Raw genomic sequence first — 19,852 nt, forward strand, 5'->3', positions numbered from 1 at the left:
CATATTTCTGTGAAATGAGCGTTTATGTCCATGAAAGGCAGGTACACAAACGTTCAGAGTAGCTATATTCATAATAGCCAAATACCGGACTCTGCCCTGGTGGCCAGCAGCAGGATGGAGAAATAAATGACAAACTATGCAAACATCACACAACAGAATATTACAGAGCAACAAAAAGGAGCAGATTACCAAATACCCTCCCACAGGGAGGAGTCTCAAGGACAAGGTGAGTGACAGAAGCCAGACACAGAAGACTTACCGCATGATTCTGCTCACCTGAGGCTCAAAACCAGGCAAAGCTGCTCTGTGCGGCTAGAAGTCGGCTCCTGACCAGGCTGGGGACCGAGGGAGGGAGCCTGGCGAGGAGGGGCTCAAGGGACCGCCAGCGCTGAACGCTCCCTATCTGGGTGCCCCTACGGTGCACTCGCTCATCAAAGCTCATCAAGCAGTACACCTGACATTTGAACACTTTACTGTGTATATGTTATGCTTCAATTTTTTTTAATGTAAAGCAAAGGTGGACAGAGCATTCTTCAGGGGCTGAGGGGACATTGGAAGCAGAGACTAGCAGACTGGACATTGAGGGGTTGAGAGAGCGGCCCAGGGGACTGCAAGGGAAGTGGCAGGGGCTGGAGGGAGGGGCTGGATCAAGGTGGGCGAGATGGGCAGTCAAGGTAATGCCACCCTGGGAGCTCCAGGGCCTCTGCCTCCTTCTCCCAGGCCCTTCCTGCCACGTTTCCCACCTGTCCACAGCAAACGGTACAAGTGAGGTCACCTGCCCTCCCTGCCAGCCTGGTCTCCTGCCCACCCCTTCCCTCAGCCACCACACTGGATTGAAATCCCTGAGCAGTTCCCGGGGCTTTCATCCTAAGCAAGACTAGAGGGAAGCCACAATCCCCCAGCCCCATGCCTGCAACTTGGCCCAGCAGTCTCCCCAGGCCCCCAAGGCCCACGCCCACAGCATCACCAAGGACACCTGGTTCTGCCTCCCACACTCTACCTGCCACGTCCACCTTCCCACCTGCTGTCACCTGAGTACCTGTCTCTCTCGGGATAACTGCTCCAATTCAGCAGGGCCCTCCCACCTCCTGCTTCCCACACCCAGCACCCAGCCCTCACTGTCACATCTCCTCATGGAGAGAGCCCACTGGAAATGCAGACACAGCCGAGGAAGCAGCCACCAGTGAGACATGGTACAGCAAAGGTGACAGTGCCCCCCATGGGGGATCACACAGCCATTAAACACCATGTTCCAGACTGTAAGGCTATCGGGAAATGCTCCCAACTGTGGTCTGGTGGGCAAAAGCCAGCTAGAGAACCACACAGACATTATGATGTCAACTTCGTAAACTGCACAGAGGGGCTCGAAGAAAATACACAAACGTACCAAGGGGGCTGCTCTGCACGGTGGGATGAATGGGCAAACTTCATTTGCTCTTTACGCTCTTCTGTTTTCTTCCAAATCTGCAATGAACATGCTGGCTTTTGTGACAGCGCCAACAGGGCGGAGTCAGGGGACATCAGGCCACACTCACACATATGGGCCTGACACTTCTGTTAAAAAAATATTTTGACTCATCCCTCTGGATTCTGTGGGGACCCACACAAAAAATGGATGACATAGTCCCTAACCTCAGGATCTCTCTCTCTCATAGCCCCTAACTTCAGGATCTCTCTCTCTCATAGCCCCTAACTTCAGGATCTCTCTCTCTCATAGCCCCTAACTTCGGGATCTCTCTCTCTCTCTCTCTGAGTGGGGAGACCAAAGGAGGCAAAAGCTCATCGGCCAGTGCTGACCATGAGGAGTGGGAGTCAGAATAGGTGAGGGCTGGCATGGGCGGGGAGGGTCCCAGAAGAAGAGGGGGTTTGAAGCTGGACTTGAAGAACAGGGGGGAATGGGTAGGGTTTCAATAAGGGGAGGAGCCATGTCTTTTTCAAAGGGAGTTTGTGAATTATACAAAATTAATATAATAAATATGTACAATGCTCCAGGTGACATGCTCTTCTCACCTCACTGTGTACCTTCAAGTGGGAGAAATGAGGCAGTAGATTCCCTGATACTTAAGACCATGTTTTACATGGAAAACAAAAAAGCATAGTTTCAAGCCTCCCCCCGAAAGAAGAGTTTTAAGGTGCTCCAGGGAGAAGTGGGAAAGCTCCTTCCTCGCTACCCTCAAAAAGTTTCCAGTAAAATTTGGTCTGGATGCATTTTGCAGATGGGAAACTGAGGAGCAGACAGTCTAAATGGCTGCCCAGGTCCCAAGGCTGGTTAGAAAAGAAGGGAGGGCACCCCCAGAGAGAACTGCTGGGGCAGAGGCCTGGAAGGGGAAAAGCATAATATGCTGCCCTGGGGCAAAGGAACTCCTGGAGGAACCGGTGCAGGACCCAATGAGTCGCATCCTCACAGAGCCCCATCTGTGAAAGGGATGAGGCAGTGTGGGCTCTGGAGGACAGCGGAGTATGGCCCTGAAAGCAGTTTTGCTAGGATTAGTCACACCACAATGATGGGGGTGGGCTGGGGGGGACAGGCAGACAGACAGCTGAGCCTGGCCGGTGATGGTCCCTACCACGCCAGCTCTCAGCACCCCTCCCAGGGGGGCATGTGTGGGATGGAGGCCCCAGCTCCCCAGGGCCTCCTGGATGCAGGGAGGGCCTCCTGCTCCTGCCGGCCCTGCCAGGAGGCCTGGGGCTGCTCCTGCCCCCACCCCACACAGACCCACAGTGAAGGGGACCACTCACCCCTGGGCAGCTCCAAAGCTGGGGGCCGGGGCCCTGAGTCCAGCTGGGCCCGCTCCCTGATCCCCTACACAAAGCTGCATGGAGGCCATGCCAGGATTGGCCACAGGGCCTCCTCCTGGACCCACCAGGCTGGCAGTGGAGGTAGAGGTCCCGCCACAGGGCACTATGAGTCCAGCCTTCACCCCTCTGGTAGGAGGAAAAGAAATTACAAACACACATGCCCTTTGACCAGTACTCTGTTGGAATTTACCCTACAGGATTGTGCGGAGCAGCCAGTGCACAGCCACCTATCTTGGCTCTGTTGGCAAAAGCACAAGATCTAGAACCACCAAAGTGTCCCTCATGGGGAGATGCAGGGGTTCTGTGTGTCCATACAAAGGCCTTCCTCGCTGACAGAGGTCACCAAGCAGGTGCTGCAGGCACGTGAAAATGGTAGAGGAGAACACAGGATGAATAGTGCTCCGAGTGTGCAACACAGGCACCCTGTGCCCAGGCCCCAGAGCTCCTTGGAAGGGCGCACACAGGGAAGGCACCAGGAGGGCACACATGCAGGACACACAGAGCACACAGGGAGGGCGGACAGAGTGCACACACACAGGGCACACATGCAGGACACACAGAGAGCACACACACAAAGGGCACATACACAGGGCACACAGGGAGGGCACAGGGAGGGCACACACACAGGGCGCACAGAGGATACAAGGAGGGCACACAGGAAGCAGCGCTACCTCCGGGGCCAGGCTGAGGCCTGTGCTTCAGTTCCTTTGGACGTCCTAGGGAATGTGTCATGCATTCAAAAAAGAATGCTGTTATTGAAAATGAAACTGTCTAGGGGTCTTCAAGTCCCCTGGGGCCACTGGGTTAAAGGCTCACTCTGGAGAGAGAGGCATCTCCAATGGAGACCCTCTCGGGTGCCCCCACACACCCTCTCTCCCCTCACCTCTACCCCGGCCGAAATGCTTTAGAAAGAGCCAAGACTCAAAGCCAGGAGAGCCCAGCACAGGGTTTGGGGCTCCGGGCCTGTTCGTGGGCAGTGAGAGGGCCCAGGCTGACTGGCCAGGCCCAGATGGACACTGGAGGAGGGAAGGCAGGTGAGGGGGCTACTTCCCTCTGCTTGGGTTTGTTGTACTTTCCTAATTGATTTTGTGTCTGTGTCACTGGAATACTTAGGACCATCTTAGAAACCACTTAAGCAATTTAAAATAATCAAAGTACTACACTTATGAGCCACTTAACATTTCCTCACACTTCGGGCTTCTCATAAACCCCTCCAGCTACAACCTGAGGCCAAGTAGTCCAGGCGGTCACTGGGGAGGCAGGCCAGCTCCTGCTGGTCACCCCGAGCCCCCGCAGCCCCAGCCAACCCCACCCAGAAAGCACACCAGGCTCCGTCTCACCGCCAGGCCTTTGGGCTCACCGTCCCCTCCCACCTAGAATGCCCTACCCTGCCAGCCAGTGTGCCCTCCAGGTACTGGCCATGGAATCTCAACTAGTTGTCCTCCTACAGGAAGCCTTCCCTGATACCGCTACCCCCAGGCTGGCTAAGGAGCCTAGGGCTCCTCACCCACCCCTATTAGAGCACTGTCATGAAGTTACTGCCCATTCAACCCCCGAACAGGGGTCCTTGGCCCATACTCCACATTTCTAAAGCATAGCATGGTCTGCACATAGCAGGAGTCTGTGATGTTTGTTGAACAAACAGTGAAACGGAACAGGACTTCACAGACAGAGTCTCAAGGCACCCTCCTTGGGATGACACCAGAGCCCAGCCAGGCTGCAGCACCCTGAGCCACTGCAGGCCTGACAAGTCACCACGCAGCACCTGCAGCCAGGTGAGGGCCAGCCCGGACGGAGTCCTCACCGTTATCACCATCCCCATTCTCTAGAAGAGGGCACCACAGCTCAGAGAGATCCAGCAATTCACCCAAAGTCACACAGCGAGTAGGATAGAGATGAGGGGGACCTGCAGATGCCAACCTGAGAGCTCCCTGGGTTGGAAGACACAAGACTCCACACCCCTAGTCTCCTTAGCAAGACTGGTCTAGATGCAGGCTCCCCAAAACCTGGTTCAACAAGCCCTGAGCTTCCAATGGGGAGACAGGTGTGGAGACCAGCACGGAGCAACATGGCAGGCAGCCCCTGGGAAAGCCCTGGATCCCGCTTCAGGGAGTGACCCCAAAGAAAGTCCCCAAGAGTAAGCATAAGGAAGCATGGAAAGGACAGTCATGCAGCACCACCAGTAAAACCGAGGGACCATCAGGGAACTTGCCGGGGTGACCACAGAGACAGGGATGCACAGGGCTGTCCCAGTCAGGAGAGTGGGGGGTGAAGAGCCACAGGGCAAAGGAAAGGAACAAAAACCGTGTGGCAAAGTGACACTGAGCAAGCTGAAGAACATGCGGTACGACCTGTTTCATCACGCTTAAAACACGCACGGCCCGGCTGGCGGGGCTCAGGTTGAGCATCGACCTATAATCTGGGAGATCGGGGTTCGACTCCCTGCCGGGGTTGCGGCTCGATCCGCAGTGGGGGGCCTGCAGGAGGCAGCGGATCAATGACTCTCTCATCGCTGATGTTTCTCTCTCTCCCTCCCTCTCCCTTCCTCTCTCTGCAATCAATAAAGACATATTTAAAACACACACACACACACACACACACACACGCATGGCTAGGGATGGCTGGTGGAGAAATATATAAAGTGGCCAGGAATTAAAAACAGCCCATTGGACAGGGCGTGGCTGCCTGAGGGGAAGGAAGTGGGACCCCGAGGCTCCCACAGGGGCCTCTGATTATATTTGCAACGCTTTCTTTCTTAAAGTGGAAAGGAAATTTGACACAAAATTAGGGCAAAATCTCAGCATTTGACTAAGCCTGATGGTGGGTACGGGGAGTTTGCTGTGTTCTTCTCTGTAATTTTTCCTTGGCTTGAATAGTTTGTACTGAAATCTGAGAGAGAAGCCGCTCCGGTCAGACCCACACAGAGGGCACCGCTCGCCTCCAGTGAAATAAAAGGCGCTTGGGAAAGCTGTGTGACCCGCTCCTGCTCCCGCAGGCCCCGCATCTCCTCTGGGGGGCTCCCACACACCGAATTCCCTAACAGCTTCCAGAAGCTGAGCTCAGGGGCGGAGTGGCCCTGGGCGCGGGGAGGAAGCCAAACTCCCCTTTCCGAGGCCCTGCCAGAGGTTAATGCTGCCCGGCCTCTGCCCTGACCACAGCCCGGGAGGGGATGGAGGTAAGTGCTGCTTCTACCCCCGCAGCCCTCACACCACAGACCCATTAGGCCCCTCTCCACTCTTGCCCGGGGCAGGCGATGGGGGTGCTCAGTGGGCTCCCTCTCTTCAGGATACTCAGCTGCGGTGAGTCTAAATTCCAGCTTGGCCCCTGGGAATGCTGGAGAGCAGGCAGGGCCTCCAGACGCCCCAAAGCCTGGCTCCACCCTCACTGCACCTGCCAGACCAGGGGCAAGGCTGGGCTGAGCAAAGCTTCCCACCGCCTGGGTCACCCTGGGGCACCTATCAACAGACCCCAGGGAGAAACTGAGGCCTGAGGAGGACTCAGGTCCACGAAGAGGGAATTAAGAGAGGGGACAGCCCCCTCCTCACACACGAGCACACGTCACAGCAGCTACTGCTTCCTAAGCGCCTGCTATGCACAGGGCCCTGTGCTGGTCACATTACATTGTCCCATTTAATACAACCACCCTACCCATTTTACCCATCTGCAAACTGGGCTCAGAGAGGTTACGGGACCTGCCCAAGGTCACAGAGTCAGTAGGTGGCAGAGCCAGGAAGCTCCCTTTCTGAAGCGGTTTCACACCCAGTGAAGCGCCTGGTCCCCTGCAGGCCTGGAACGGCTGCAGAGCCAGCTCCAGTCATCCCACAGGCGGCAAAGCAGAGCCCAGAGCAGCAGCAAGACTTGCCCATGGTCAGGTCAATTTCCAGGGGAAATTTGGGGCTGATGGGGGTCAGCCTGAGTCAGGAGGGCCTGGGTGAGCTGGGTGTCCACTGAGTAGGGCTCAGTACCGAGTGCCACAGCCATGACCAGGTGTGAGGCAGGTGGGTGGCCAGAGAGGGTGCAAGGCTGGGGCACCTGGCCAGGGACAGGAAGGCTCATCAGCTGCTTCTACCTCCTGGCCTTAACCCCGGGGCCCCTGGATGAGGCTGCCCCATGTCACCCAGGGAGAGGCCCAGAGAGAGCAGAGAGAGTCCAAAAGGGGCAGGGAGAAGAGAAAGATCTGGGAGGACATGAAAGGAAAACAGAGAGCCACAGTCAGACAATGAGGCCAGGGGCTGGGCCCGATGTTCAGAGAAAGTGAGTCAAACGAAGGGTGTCTCGGTTCCCCGCCCCACAACACCCGTGGCAGTCCCAGAACCAAGAATGGAGGCCTGAGCCTGCACCCCCTCACCTCACTCAGCCCAGGCCCCAGAACCGAGAATGGAGGCCTGAGCCTGCACCCCCTCACCTCACTCAGCCCAGGCCCCAGAACTGAGAATGGAGGCCTGAGCCTGCACCCCCTCACCCCACCCAGCCCAGGCCCCAGAACTGGGAATAGACACCTGAGCCTGCACCCCCTCACCTCACTCAGCCCAGGCCCCAGAACCGAGAATGGAGGCCTGAGCCTGCACCCCCTCACCTCACTCAGCCCAGGCCCCAGAACCGAGAATGGAGGCCTGAGCCTGCACCCCCTCACCTCACTCAGCCCAGGCCCCAGAACCGAGAATGGAGGCCTGAGCCTGCACCCCCTCACCTCACTCAGCCCAGGCCCCAGAACTGAGAATGGAGGCCTGAGCCTGCACCCCCTCACCCCACCCAGCCCAGGCCCCGGGGCAAGTGGCAAGGGTAAAGGTCAATTGGAATATAAAGTAGAATTTGCCATCTTTTCATTTCCAGCATGTCTGGGTCATAAAAATGCTAGTTTAATAAATCGGGAGGAGCCAGTGCTTTTCAGGTTCCTCCGGATTTATTAAACTCGCAGAGGACGGTCTGGGAGAGTAGCGAACACAGTCAAGGAACCCTCAGCGCAGAGATGACTGGGAAGGCCACTGCTGGCTGCCACAGTACCATGGCCAGCCTGACACCGGGAGTAGTAAGCTCAGGGCTCCTCCTACAGGAAGGCCTCTGGCTAGAGTGGAGCCAGAACCTCCCTAACCCAATGCCCTCATTTCACAGGGAGGACAACTGACCCAGCCAGTGTCACACAGAGTTGGCAGCAGAGTCAGGCCCAGAAAGCAGGTCCCTGAGCTATGGGAGGCTTCTGGTAAGGGACCCACAGCCTTCCCCCAAGGGGGAAGCCAGAGATTGCCCCCACCATCGCCCACACCTAACAGTGAGGGCCGGGAGGACCCCAGGACCATCACACAGGGGGCTCGCGGAAACTCGGCAGTCATCCTCTGCCAACAGCCAGCAAGTGCCCTCCACATTGCAGAGCTCCCCACCTGCACACCCCGAGCCACACCTCTGCCCCGAGGCCTGTCATGCTCTGGCAGCGGGAAGTGAAGACTAACGTTGCTGAGCCCTACTGTGTGCCACCACACTGCCAGCTCCCATGATGCCCTCTGCTTCCACACTTGAAAAGCACATGTGATTCTGCCAGTCTTACAAGTGAGATGAGAAAGGTACAGGGAAGCCTAGGGACCTGGGGCTGGCATATGAACTACCTACTGCGTGGCTGCCTCCAAAGCCGGTGCTCTGGGCTGCCCGCCACGAGCAGGCACTTCGCAGATATCCACAGCCCCCGGGCCAGGCAGTGCCCTGAGCCCGTTCTAAGTATCCCTCATCTGATCCTCACAATGCCTTATGAGGTGTATTGCAGGCTACCCATTTTACAGACAAGGAAACTAAGGCACGGAGAAGTGCCTCCCAGGTAATAAATAGCAGAGCAGGGGCTAAACCCAGGCCACATGGTCCCCCACATTCTAACCACTGTCCTTGGAGCTCCTGCGTAGCTGGCCCTGCCTCACTCCAGTCTCCAGCACCCAACTCTGTTCATCTCAGCAGGGACATAAAGGGGGAGGAGTTGGAAGAGGCACAGGGGGGCCTGGGTGGGGGAGGCCAGCAGAGTGGGAGGCAAGGGGAAGAACATGCCTCTCACACAGGCTCTGCCCTTATGTCTCCTCCCCAACACCTCTGTGGCTTCACAAGGACCATCCAGGGCCCACTTGCCTCTCTTACAGGTGAGGAAACTAAAGCCCTGAGAGGCCCAGTGACTTGTCCAAGGTCACTAGAACCCTGGTGAGCCTCCTCCCACAACACCCTTTGCAGTAAGAAGGAGCAGGATATGGGTTTTAGAGCTTCATGATCATCCTCTCCTTGCTCCCAGAGCTACCTGGGTCCCCCTCCTTGAGCTCCTGGGTCAAGTCAACAACCAAGCACAGTCCTGCCTCAGGGCCTTTGCACTTGTTGTTCCATCTGTTTCTCCTGTGGGGAGTGCACAGAACTGGCAGGGAGTCAGCCGGGGCTGCAGACCCCATGTGGCTCTCCCCAATGCCCCATTCTCTCCTCCCACCTCCCTCTTTCCAGATATCCACAGGGCAACCCCCTTCACTCTACTTAGGTTGATCAACAAATGTCCCCTCTTCTAAAAGTCCAACTCTGACCACCTTGTCTAAATGGGCACCTCTGCCCCCCACAGCTCTCGAGGCACTTCCTGCTTTGTTCTGCAGAAGCCACTCTGCCTTGGTATTACATGCTTATGTGTTTGGCCTGCTCGTTGCCTGCCTTCCCCTTCACACATGGAGCCTCACTAGGGCAAGGCCTCCCTCTGTTTTGTTTCCCACTTTATAAAGTTGCTTAGAGTGGTCATTCTCCACCTGGTTTACAAATGGGTATCAGCTGGGGAGCCCAGGCCCCATCTCAAACCAAGTAAATCTAAATTTCTGGGGTGGGGCCCATACCGGGGTTTTAAAACCCTCTGGTGCCTCCAATGTGCTGCCACATGGAGAGCCACTGCTCTAGCAGTGAAAGGTTCATGGATGTTCAATTCAGATTTGGTGAATGAATAAGTGAATGAATGAATGATTTTTACAGATGGGCAAACCAAGGGAGAGTGAGAGGCAGAAGCCAGCCATTGTAAACCTGAGCCTCTCCAGACTCAGCGTCACCTCAGCACCTCCACAATGTCACACACCTAGGATGTACCTCAAAGGAAGGGGGCTTGAGAGGCCTGCACAGTGGGTAGAGGGTGCTCCCTGGAGAAGCCAGGTGGCACAGGGATACAGGGATACTGAGGAGAACTCAGAGCATCTAGTACAGCGGCCAACAAAGCCTGCCAGCAGGTATCCAAATACAGACCCAACCCCCAGGCCTCACCCCCCGCTGAGATCCAAGAGTAGGATGCTCCCCAGGTGGCTCTGCTGAGCCCCAGGCTTAAGAGCCACTGGAGCAATGCCACTTCTACCTCAGCAGCCCCATTCACAGGGACAGCCCTGCGGAGCGCACAGAATTGGCAGAGAGTCGGCTGGGGCTGCAGACCTCTCCTCTCTCTTCAGACTTGGGCCAGACCCTCAGTTTGAGGTCCCCTTCAGACTCCTGCCACAAAGGGACACCTGGGCTTAGGGGAAAGAGAGTCGCTGTAAAATAAACGGGAGTGCTATGTGGTCCTCACACTGGGAGAACAGCCCAATGGACACGCTCAGCAAGACCCATTCCTATCACCTCTTCTACTCCTTCCCACTCTCTCGTGGCCCAGCACTTTTCACAACACTTTAAAGTCTACCAAACCTGTTCAGGTAACACCAGCGTCCCCCAGCACCTATTAAAGGCTTTGCACACATTGTTGTTTCTGCCAGATGAGTCATTTTACAGATGAGTAAACTGAGGCTCAGGAAGGTCACACAGTATTAGGCCAGATCTCAAACCCAGCCCTATCTGATGGCCAAGAGATAGGAGAGCAGAGTGGTAAAAGGGTAGATTTAGGGCCAAACAGCCTGGATTCATGTATCGGTTCCACCACTCACCAGCTGTGTGACCTTGGGCAAGTTGCTTAAATTCTCTGTGCCTCGATTCCCCATGTGTAAAATGGGGATAACAATTGTACACCTAGCCCTGGGGTTTGTTGTAAGGACTCAGCCTGAGGGTACTGGTGGGCACCGGTCTGACCAGAGGTAAGGTGGGCCCAGCTGCACTCACCCCACAGCCAGAGTAGCCACGTCAGACCACGGCTACCCTGCTGTTGCTGCAGAGTTTTGAGGGATTTGTGGGCTGCAGATGCCTTACTCCCCATGAGTCCATTCGGCCAAGATTCCCTGAGGATCTACGGTAGGCCTGGTATCCACTGGGGTCCTAAAGGTGCAGCTTAGAGTCCAGCAGGGGTCAGCTGATGGTCTGTCTCACCCGCTCAATGCTGAGTTCGCAGCTTGAGAGCAGCCCTAGACAATACGTACATGGAAAGGTGTGGCTGGGCTCCCATAAAACTTTATAGGTGCTGAAATTTGAATTTCATAAATCTCCCTGTGTTATGACATATTATGATGCTTTTGATTTTTTTCAACCATTTAAAACATAAAGACCATTCTTAGCTTATGGGCCATAAAAAGACGGCTGGAGGAAAAGCCGAGAGCAAACAAAAACAAATACGGCCCTGGCCGGCAGCTCAGTGGTTAGAGCGGCAGACAGCACACTCAAGGGTAGCAGGTTCGCTACTGGCCTCTGGTTGGGGTGCATACATATAGTCAAAGTGTGTCTCTCACAACGATGTTTCTCTCACCCTTCCCTCCCTCCCTTCCACTCTTGCTGAAAAGCAATGGAGAAAATACCTTCATGTGAGGATTAACAAAAAATATATATATGGACATGACCACAGACTGGACAGGGGGTGGGGGGAGTCTCTGAAGAAAGTCCATTTAAGCTTAAGGTTATAAAAGAAGAATCCAGCTTCAAAGAGTGGGAGAGAACATTCCAGACAGAGGGGAGAGCAGGTACAGAGGCCCTAGGGTGAAAAATAGCATGGGGTCTTCAAGTGACACAAAGAACACAGCATGACTGGTGTGACATGCACCCAGAAGAGACAAAGGATGTGGTCAGGGTCTCCGGGTAGCACAGGGCCTCCCATTTCGATCTAAGAGCAACGGGAAGTCAATGCAAAGTCGACGCCGGGGATGACAGGTCTGCAGTGACTTTCAGAAAGACCCGCTGGGCACTGAGCATGGGTGCGGCTGTGGGGGCCCATTTGGAGGCCCCAGGAGAGGAGGGAGGAGGCTTCTGCAGTGGTCGGGTGAGACCCAGGGCGGGAGGGTGAGGCGTGCTCATCTCCAGGACGCATTCAGAAAGGAGAGGCTGCAGGGTTTGCCGGCAGTAGAAAGAGGGTGGTCAAATGCTGCCAGGTTTTTGGCCAGGGCACTGGGAGGACAGAGCTGTCTTCGAGGAAGGTGGCCAGGCCGTGGAAGAGCATCTGGGCTGTCGTGAAAGTTTCTCCTAGTTGTGCAGTGAAAATACTTGGAAGACACAAAACCCACATCCTCCACAGAATAGCTGGTGTTGGCTAAGCCACAAAGTTTCCCCAGGAGCCCTGGGCTAGGCGCTGAGGAGAAGACAAGCCAAGCACCAGGCAGGCAGCTTTCCCTAGAAGCAGCCAGGAACCTTCAAGCACTTACAGCCCCACGTGGGCCGAGAGCTCAGCCAGGCCGAGGTGGTGCAGGGAGGGCTGACGTCAATCACCAGCATCCTGGCCGGGCCTCTCCCGGGAAGCGGGGCACCGGCCCACCCACCCGCTGGCCAGCGTCCCCTCCATCGCCTCCTCCGCCTGTCCCTTCGTGCCCTCCCTCCACTCCTCCCCACTGCTTCCCATCCCCACTGCTGTGACAGCGAGAAAACTCTCATTATCCAAAAGTTAAGTGGGCTGCTCAGTCTCAACACTCTGCAGGGAGACACAAGAGACCCAGCAGATGGTGGGGCCTCTCCAAGATCAGCCTCAAAGGTCACCGTCTGTCACTGCCCACCGGCTCCAGCCTCTTTCCACATGGACGAGTCTCTCATGCTGACTTCAGGCCCAGCTACAAGCTGTGCAATGACATTTCCTGTGGGCTGACTATGTGCCAGACACCGCACTAGGCCTTTTGTGAACATGAACTCTTAATTCCCACATAAGAGACCATTATCACCGCCATTTTACAAATGAGGAAACTGAGGCACAAACAGGCTAAACAATTTGCCAAAGTGGCAATGGCTGCCTGGCTCCAGAGTCCAAATTCTTAGCCAGCACACTGTGAAATCTCCCCTTCTCCAAGTCTCAGGTTTTTTTTCTCCACTGTAAAATGAGCAAGGGACTCAGTGAAATGATTTCTGGATCCTTCTGTGTTCTTACAGGTCCAGGATTTGACAAGTGCTTCCTTCCAAGGCACTTAGTATGTTCTTCTCCCCCAACCAATGGTTGCTCTCAGGAGAAGATCTTCTTTGGCTCTTTCACACTGTGGTGTAAATGACTAATATAGTGAATGGATATGGCGAGGTAACTCTGGCAGAGCAGAGAGTCAAACCCAGGCCTCACTGGCTCCAGAACCTGGGCTGTCCCCACAGTACAGCCTTGTATAGGCCACATCCTCTGCATCCAGAATCTCCTCCAAAGGTTTCTATACATCCATCAATATCCCCTCTCCCAGGAGAACAGAGCCAAAATGAGGATGATGGAGCGGGTGGGAGCAGGGAAGTAAGGGAGATAAGCTGTCAGGCCCATGGCTTCCCAAAGTCAGGACTTCTGATTCCCAGGGAAGGCCTGGGATTGAGTCCCACTTTCAACCTGGTTTTTTGGGCAGGCAGCCTGGGAGGAGTCAGGTCTGGAAGCTGGGGACCTGACTTCCATCCTTGCCCTGCTGCCACCTAATCAGGGCTCAGTTTCTGCATCTGCAGGATGGGGAGTTGGCCCCTTCCAGCTCCGCCACGTGTGAGTTTTGTTCACATCCTGACTGCACCCCATTAGCATTCTCTAGGCCGGAAACCAACCCTAGTGCCCCCGAAGCCAGAGCTCCTCTCAGCCACACACAGCAAATCCACCTCTTGGAGGAAGAAGAGCTGCAATCACAGACTCCGGTAGAAGTTCCCAGCAGGCTCGCTAATGGCCTTGGTGGGAGAAGGAGCTGGGCTGGGACCCACTGTGGTGCCCTTTGAAATAGACACCTGACAAGGCAGCTCCCCAGGGCCCCCCAAGGGGCCCCTCCCTCGTCCCCTCCTGCCTGAGCCTCCTGCTCCTGACCTCCCTCCCCAAAGCTCAACCTTTCTGCCGCTGTAAATGGCTTTTAAGTTTCTCGCCCAGCCTCTCATGTCTATCAGTTTAATTATTGAGGAGCCTTCTTGTCGCCAGCCTGGAACATTAACACTGCTAAAAGGGACCCAGGGAATGCAGACCACAGACATCAGTCTCCCTCTGGCTCTATCCCCATCTCTCCCCTGCCCCTCCCTTTCCTCTCCCAGCTATCCCCTCTGTCCCCCATTCCTTCGCTCTGTGCAGCCTGGGGGACTCCTGATCCCCCCCAACCCACTCATCTCTCTGTAGCCTGAGGAGGCACAAACTGAGGCCACGGCCATGATCTATGTGACCAGATGGGCAGAGGAGAGGGAACACCTGCGAGCCCCGAGGCTGGTGAGGTCCTTGGGCCCCAGGCCCCCTCACACCACCCCCCCCCAAGGCCTTCCCAACCCTGGGAACAGTTAGCACAGAAGTCACAGCCCACCCATGTGAGACACTGGGTACCTCACCCCAAAATATTCATGTTTCCAAGCAAATGCTTTAGGGCCTAACGCTGACAGTGACCTTTCTTAGAGCCTTTGTCACGTGTCAAGTGACACCTCTCAGCTTCTCTGATCTTTTCCGCCTCCCTCTAGTGTGAGCACTGCCTCCCCTCTGGGAGACGGTGGGGAGGGGCCCTCACCAACATCGGTCTCAAGGGACCAACGAGGCTGTTTAACAATCTTTCAGCAAACAGTTTAATAAAACAGCTCAGATGAGGAAGCTGCAGCAGCCCTACCCCAGTTCCAGCCTTCTCAGAGGCTGGGGTCTGTGCCCCAGCCAGATAGGCTGACAAGAAGTCCGGGGACTGTCCCCTCTGCTCAATGACCCAGCTCCCCTCACCTCCATGTCAGGCAGGCTGACGTGATGACTCTGGTAGCAGAAGCCATCGCTAGGCCCCGGCCGGGACAGCCAAGCCCTGTCCCCACCCACTCTGGGTGTCTAAGCCTTGCTGCAAATCCGGGCAGGCGGAAGGACTGGGCCCGGCTCCCATTCCCAAACCATCCCAGGGAGGAATGGCCGAAGCAACAGCTCCCCGGGGACTGCTCAGACTGTCCTTGGCAAGGGCAACAGTTCCTTCAAGTCTCCTACTTCCTTCGTCTTCCTCTGCATTCTTCATAATGCACCCATTTGTTCTCAAATTAAAATGGTGTTTTCGTCCAGATCACTGAGTAAAACCATCACTCCAGGAAGAAGGTGTGAAGGCAAGAACCACACGGCACAAGTGGCAGAGTTCCGACCCCACCCCACGCGGGGACAGGTCAACTCTAGCCTCCTTTCTTTCCCACCGGCCCCATCCCCAACACAGGGGTCTTCTGCACATTCATCCCCACTTCCACCCGACGCCCACAACACAAAGCACTGATACATGGCGGGACTGGGCAAACGGGTTCCAGAAAGGGTCGGGGTGAGAGGGCTGCAGGCTCAGTGCTTCCCACGCTGCATGGAGCCAACAGCCTCTCTCAGTCCAATCCCTGACTCTGGAGGCTCTGAGGAGAGAAGGGGCCAAATCCATCCAGAGGCTCAGAATCCGACACCCGAGTGAAGGAGGGACCCAAAGGCTTCCTCTGTGCATCCCTTCCCCCTCACCCTATCCTTCCTCCCTCTCTCCCTCTCTCCCTCTCTCCCTCTCCCTCTCTCCCTCTCTCTCTCTCTCTCTCACACACACACACACACACACACACACACGCACACACACATACACACAAGCACATGTACACACACACACAAACACAGAGCAAACAAGGAGGCTCCCAGAGAGGAGCAGGCCCATAATTATGGGTAAAATGCTTGTAATGTTTTTCTCTCTACCGGGTAGCTTTCAGTTGCTTTACCAGCTTAGCGAAGCACTTGGCTCCAATTGAATTGCAAATCAGCAGCTCCTGCCCCAGGAAGAGAGGAAGGGAGTCGGCAGGGAGGGGGCAGGGAAGGATTCCAGAAGGGAAGGGAGAAAGGTGTGCTAGGAGGAAGGGCAGAGGAAGGAAATGAGTGAGGGAAGCTTGGCTCAGGGCCAAGGGCACCAGAGGCGAGGACCGCCTGCTTGCTCCAGGCCTTTTTCTATCCTCCCCTCCAGCCTCTGCGCGCTCAGGGGCCCAACGCCAAATCAGGACACATTTTTTAACCATAATCTTGGGGTGGAGCAGGAGAGCCACGCGGGGCTTTCGCAGTGACCCAGAAGAAAAACACATCTTCCTTGGGAATTGCAAGTATTTGAAAACAATGTCAAAACAAAACTCTTACTTTTCTCCATGGAAACACTCACATTTCCATTCTATCTGTCTGTCTGTCTTTTGATCTACCTTCCCACCTGCCTGTCTTTTTCTGTATGGGCCTGCATATCTCCTCCCTTCCGTTGTTCGCCAGCACTTCCTTGGGTCAGAATTCCCCGCGGAGTGGGACCGATCAAGGAGCTGCGGGGGCAGGTGCTGTTTCAGCAACGCCCTGCCACCGGGACCCGCCCCGCAGCCTTCCCCCTGCTGGGCCCAAGCTCAGCAAGGGACAGGCCTCAAGTGTTCAGCTACTACTCCCAGGAAGAAACTCTTCTCCCTGGCAGTAAGGAAGAGGAGGGGAGAAAGGAGCCGGCCGGGCCTGGCACCCTGTGCGTGGAAGAACGCCTCTGGGGCGAACCGGCGGGCACTGACCTTGAACAGACGGAGGATGTTGGCCACCATGATGGACACTGAGCTCCCTGAAGCACCAATGACACCCACCACGCGTTCGGGTTTGGTGATGATGGGCGGGCCGCCACTGCCACAGCGGACCTCCGTACCGTCCTTCTCGATGAGCGCCTGCACAAAGGTCAGTGACTGCTCGAGGGCGTGGGTGTCCCTCGAGCAGGTGTCCAGAATGCGGGCGCCCAGCGTGATGTTGGGCAGCAGGTCCGGGTCACTGTTGATGCGATCCAGAGCAAACAGCATGGCCTCCAGCCGGTGGATGCCCTTTTCCTTCTTAAGTTCTCCACAGGCCTTGCCCTCTGCGCCCCGGCCGTGCACCGGGAACAGGCCTCCCAGTGTGATGTCCCCATCTATTCGGATGGAATTCATGTGGGGGTGGCCCTTGGGCTTCCCCAGGGAGGAAGGCACCCAAGGGACATACAGGCTGAGGAGCAGGCAAAAGGGCAGCCGGGCCCACCACCAGCCCCAGCCTCTCTTCCCAGGCATCTCGGAAATCCCTAGAGATCCATGGACTGCAGGCCCCTCCTAGCCCCGGCAGGCCCCTGGCCCCACAGCCTGGCTGAGCATGGGCAGAGCAGCTCCCACAAGTCTCTCCAGGGCAGCTTCAGCAGTGGGGTGGCTGAGGGCTGCCAACGGGGTAAACCATGCTGGTGCTCCTCACCACTCGGGCGACACTCAGGTGCCCGCACAGGCCATGTCCACAGCAATGGCCAAGGTGCAATGAAGCTCTGGTCTCAGTCCCCACGTCCTGCAGGCCTGTTCTTGGTGGATGACTGTGAACAAAGACGCGTGCTCCTAGCTTGGCATATCTTGGCATCAAAGAGAAAATAGCTCCGATGTTCTCCTACCAACCTTAGAAGGGAGAGAGAGAGAGAGAGAGAGAGAATCAAATAGAAGCCCAAAGAAGACATTAGCTATTCTGATCTCTCATCAGGAGCCTGAGAGGAGACGCTAGAGGTTATCGCCAAAGACTCCACAAATCTCCTCATCTTCGTTTCCTCCTGGCTGCTGCTCAACTTGAGTCCAAATGGGAGAGCTTAAGACAGAAACTGGGTCATGTTTGAACATTTCTCAAGGCCTGTACCCACTGCTATCAGAAGCCTGGCCATCAGAGAGCACGCTCCCCAGGGGCAGCCTGGACGGCTTGGGAGGAGCAGGGACCTTCCTCCACACCCATCCACATGACAGAGAAGCAAGAAACCAGCCCCACTGTGCCCAACCCCATTTCAGAGATGAGGAGACTGAGGCCCAGAGCAGGAGAGCATTTTGCTCAAGTCACACAGGTAGTGACCAGCAGAACATCACCTGGCACCCAGCTTCCCAACTCCCAGCTCTGGAACCAGAGACTTAGGCTCCTGGGGACTGGGAGGTAAGGAAGGCCAAGAGGCCCCCTGGAGAAGGAATGGGGCTGGGAGCTGCTCCTCTGAGGGCTGGGGAGAAGCTGGGGCTGTCGGGGGTCAGGATTCTCCTCCTGACTCAGAGAGTGCAAGGTGGACCCTCCAGTTTCATATTTCCACCCCAGCTGCCCAGGGACCCCAAGCAGAGAGCAAACCCTGGGGCTCCTGAGTGACAAGCAAGCCTCCCTCTCCCCGTGGCCTCCCTCCCTCCCTTCCCTCTCTGCCCATCTTTATCTCTCAATTTCTCCATTGCTCCTCTCTCCCCACTTCCTCCCTCTGAGAGTGGGGCTCAGGTTACAGCCTGAGCTACTGCACACTATTAGGATCGCCGTCATTATTATTGTTGTTGTGATTAAATATTTATCTGCAAGGGTAGAGGAGAGAACACCAGCTCTTCCTCATCTCACTGCTAATTTGGGCTAATTTCCCCTGGGGTTCCTTCCCTCCCCCAGCCTCCTTGCTCAAAGCCAGCAACCTCCCTCCCCTCAACTTGGGAGGCCACAGAGAGAAGGCTGGAAGCTGAGTCAGGGCTGGGCTGGAAGGCCAACCCCAGGCCCCCTTCCTCATGGGTTTGTCACATGAACCAGCAAGCTACCTGCCCACTATGTGCCTGTTTCCTTAGCCATTTGGAAGAAGAGCTTGTGTTTGGATTAAGTTTCCCAGGAGATGTGGTCTCAGAGCCACCTGTCCCCTACCTCTAAGTGCCCCACAGAGGCCCGGACTGCTCCAGTTCTGGGACAGGAGAGGGGAGGAGAGGGTGCAGAACCTGGGAGTCCAGCCTCAGCTTCTGGGCTTCTCTGCCAAGCACCTCTGGACTCTCACATCTCACCCCCTCATCAAAATGCTCCCTCCTATTAGCTTCTCAGAGGCCAAGGACACTGTTAATTCTCCTTAGCCCCATTCTGCGGTGAACCAGTAGCCCAGCAGCATCCCAAAGTCACACAGCTAATCAGGGTGGGTTCCGGACTCAAAGCCAGCACCAGTCACACTGAGAGAGCCCTGGGGGCGCCCGCAAGAAAGCTTCCTAATACCACCCTCACCCCCAAAGCGAGGATCCAGTGGCCTAGGACTGGGGGTCTGTGCTTTGGGGAGGCGTAAGAGCTGTTAAAATACAGGAGAGGGGGCGGCTACAACTGAATGGAACTGTCATGATCACTCACACCTCCGTGTGAGCTCATCAGAGCTCTTTCCAAGGTGGCTGTGGGGACTGAGAGGTTGTGGGGACCTAGCTGCTGATGCCAATACTAGGCAATTCAGAAAGAGAAACTGGAGAAGCCTTAGACAGATGCCACAGTCCTGCTACTGCCCTGCTGGGGCCAGGCATGTCCCCTAGAGAGTCCTCAGTTTCAAAATCTGTAAAATGGGTGGGTTGGAGGAAAATCTAGTCAGGGGACATAGTGTCCCTGCAGGGGCATTTTCAGATGTCACAGTGACGAGGGGGAGCGGGAGTCACCTGCTACCTGCATCCAGGTAGGGGTCAGAGATGTCACGGGGACAGCCTGCACAATGAAACACTGTCTTGTCCAAATGCCAATAGTGCCCCGAGGAGAAATAACAGCAAATGACAACACACTGCTCTGTGCCAGGCACTATCTTAAGTACTCTGCTTACATTTCCTCAGGCAGTGCTCACCTCCCTATGAGCTAGGGGGCACTTTTGTCCCTATGACCCAGAGGAGACTGAGGCACCAAACCTCAGCTGGTGACAGAGCCCTGGGACACAGAGCTTGTGCAGGCTGCCCAGCTCCTGACCACTCCACCATGCCCACCTCATCCAGTTCTCACAGCCTGGGAGCTCAGGCTTGGTGTTCCCGAATTTCC

General features: G+C 55.9%; 1 protein-coding gene across 2 annotated transcripts in view; it reads right to left on the minus strand.

Annotated features, from left to right (window-relative positions):
* Positions 1-17,136, minus strand: part of GRM4 (glutamate metabotropic receptor 4) — a gene marked incomplete at its 5' end in the record, with an annotated part of 99,340 nt that extends 82,204 nt beyond the window's left edge. Inside the window, one exon of one of the 2 annotated variants that reach the window (XM_081141618.1) lies at positions 16,603-17,136. In XM_081141618.1, coding sequence (XP_080997744.1) covers positions 16,603-17,121 — 519 coding nt within the window. The remainder of the gene's footprint in view (positions 1-16,602) is intronic. The other variant, XM_081141619.1, reaches the window with a different exon arrangement.
* Positions 17,137-19,852: the final 2,716 nt, after the last annotated feature.

This window comes from Miniopterus schreibersii, assembly GCF_964146895.1.
Source record: "Miniopterus schreibersii genome assembly, chromosome: 6".
NCBI classification, from domain to species: Eukaryota; Metazoa; Chordata; class Mammalia; order Chiroptera; family Miniopteridae; genus Miniopterus; species Miniopterus schreibersii.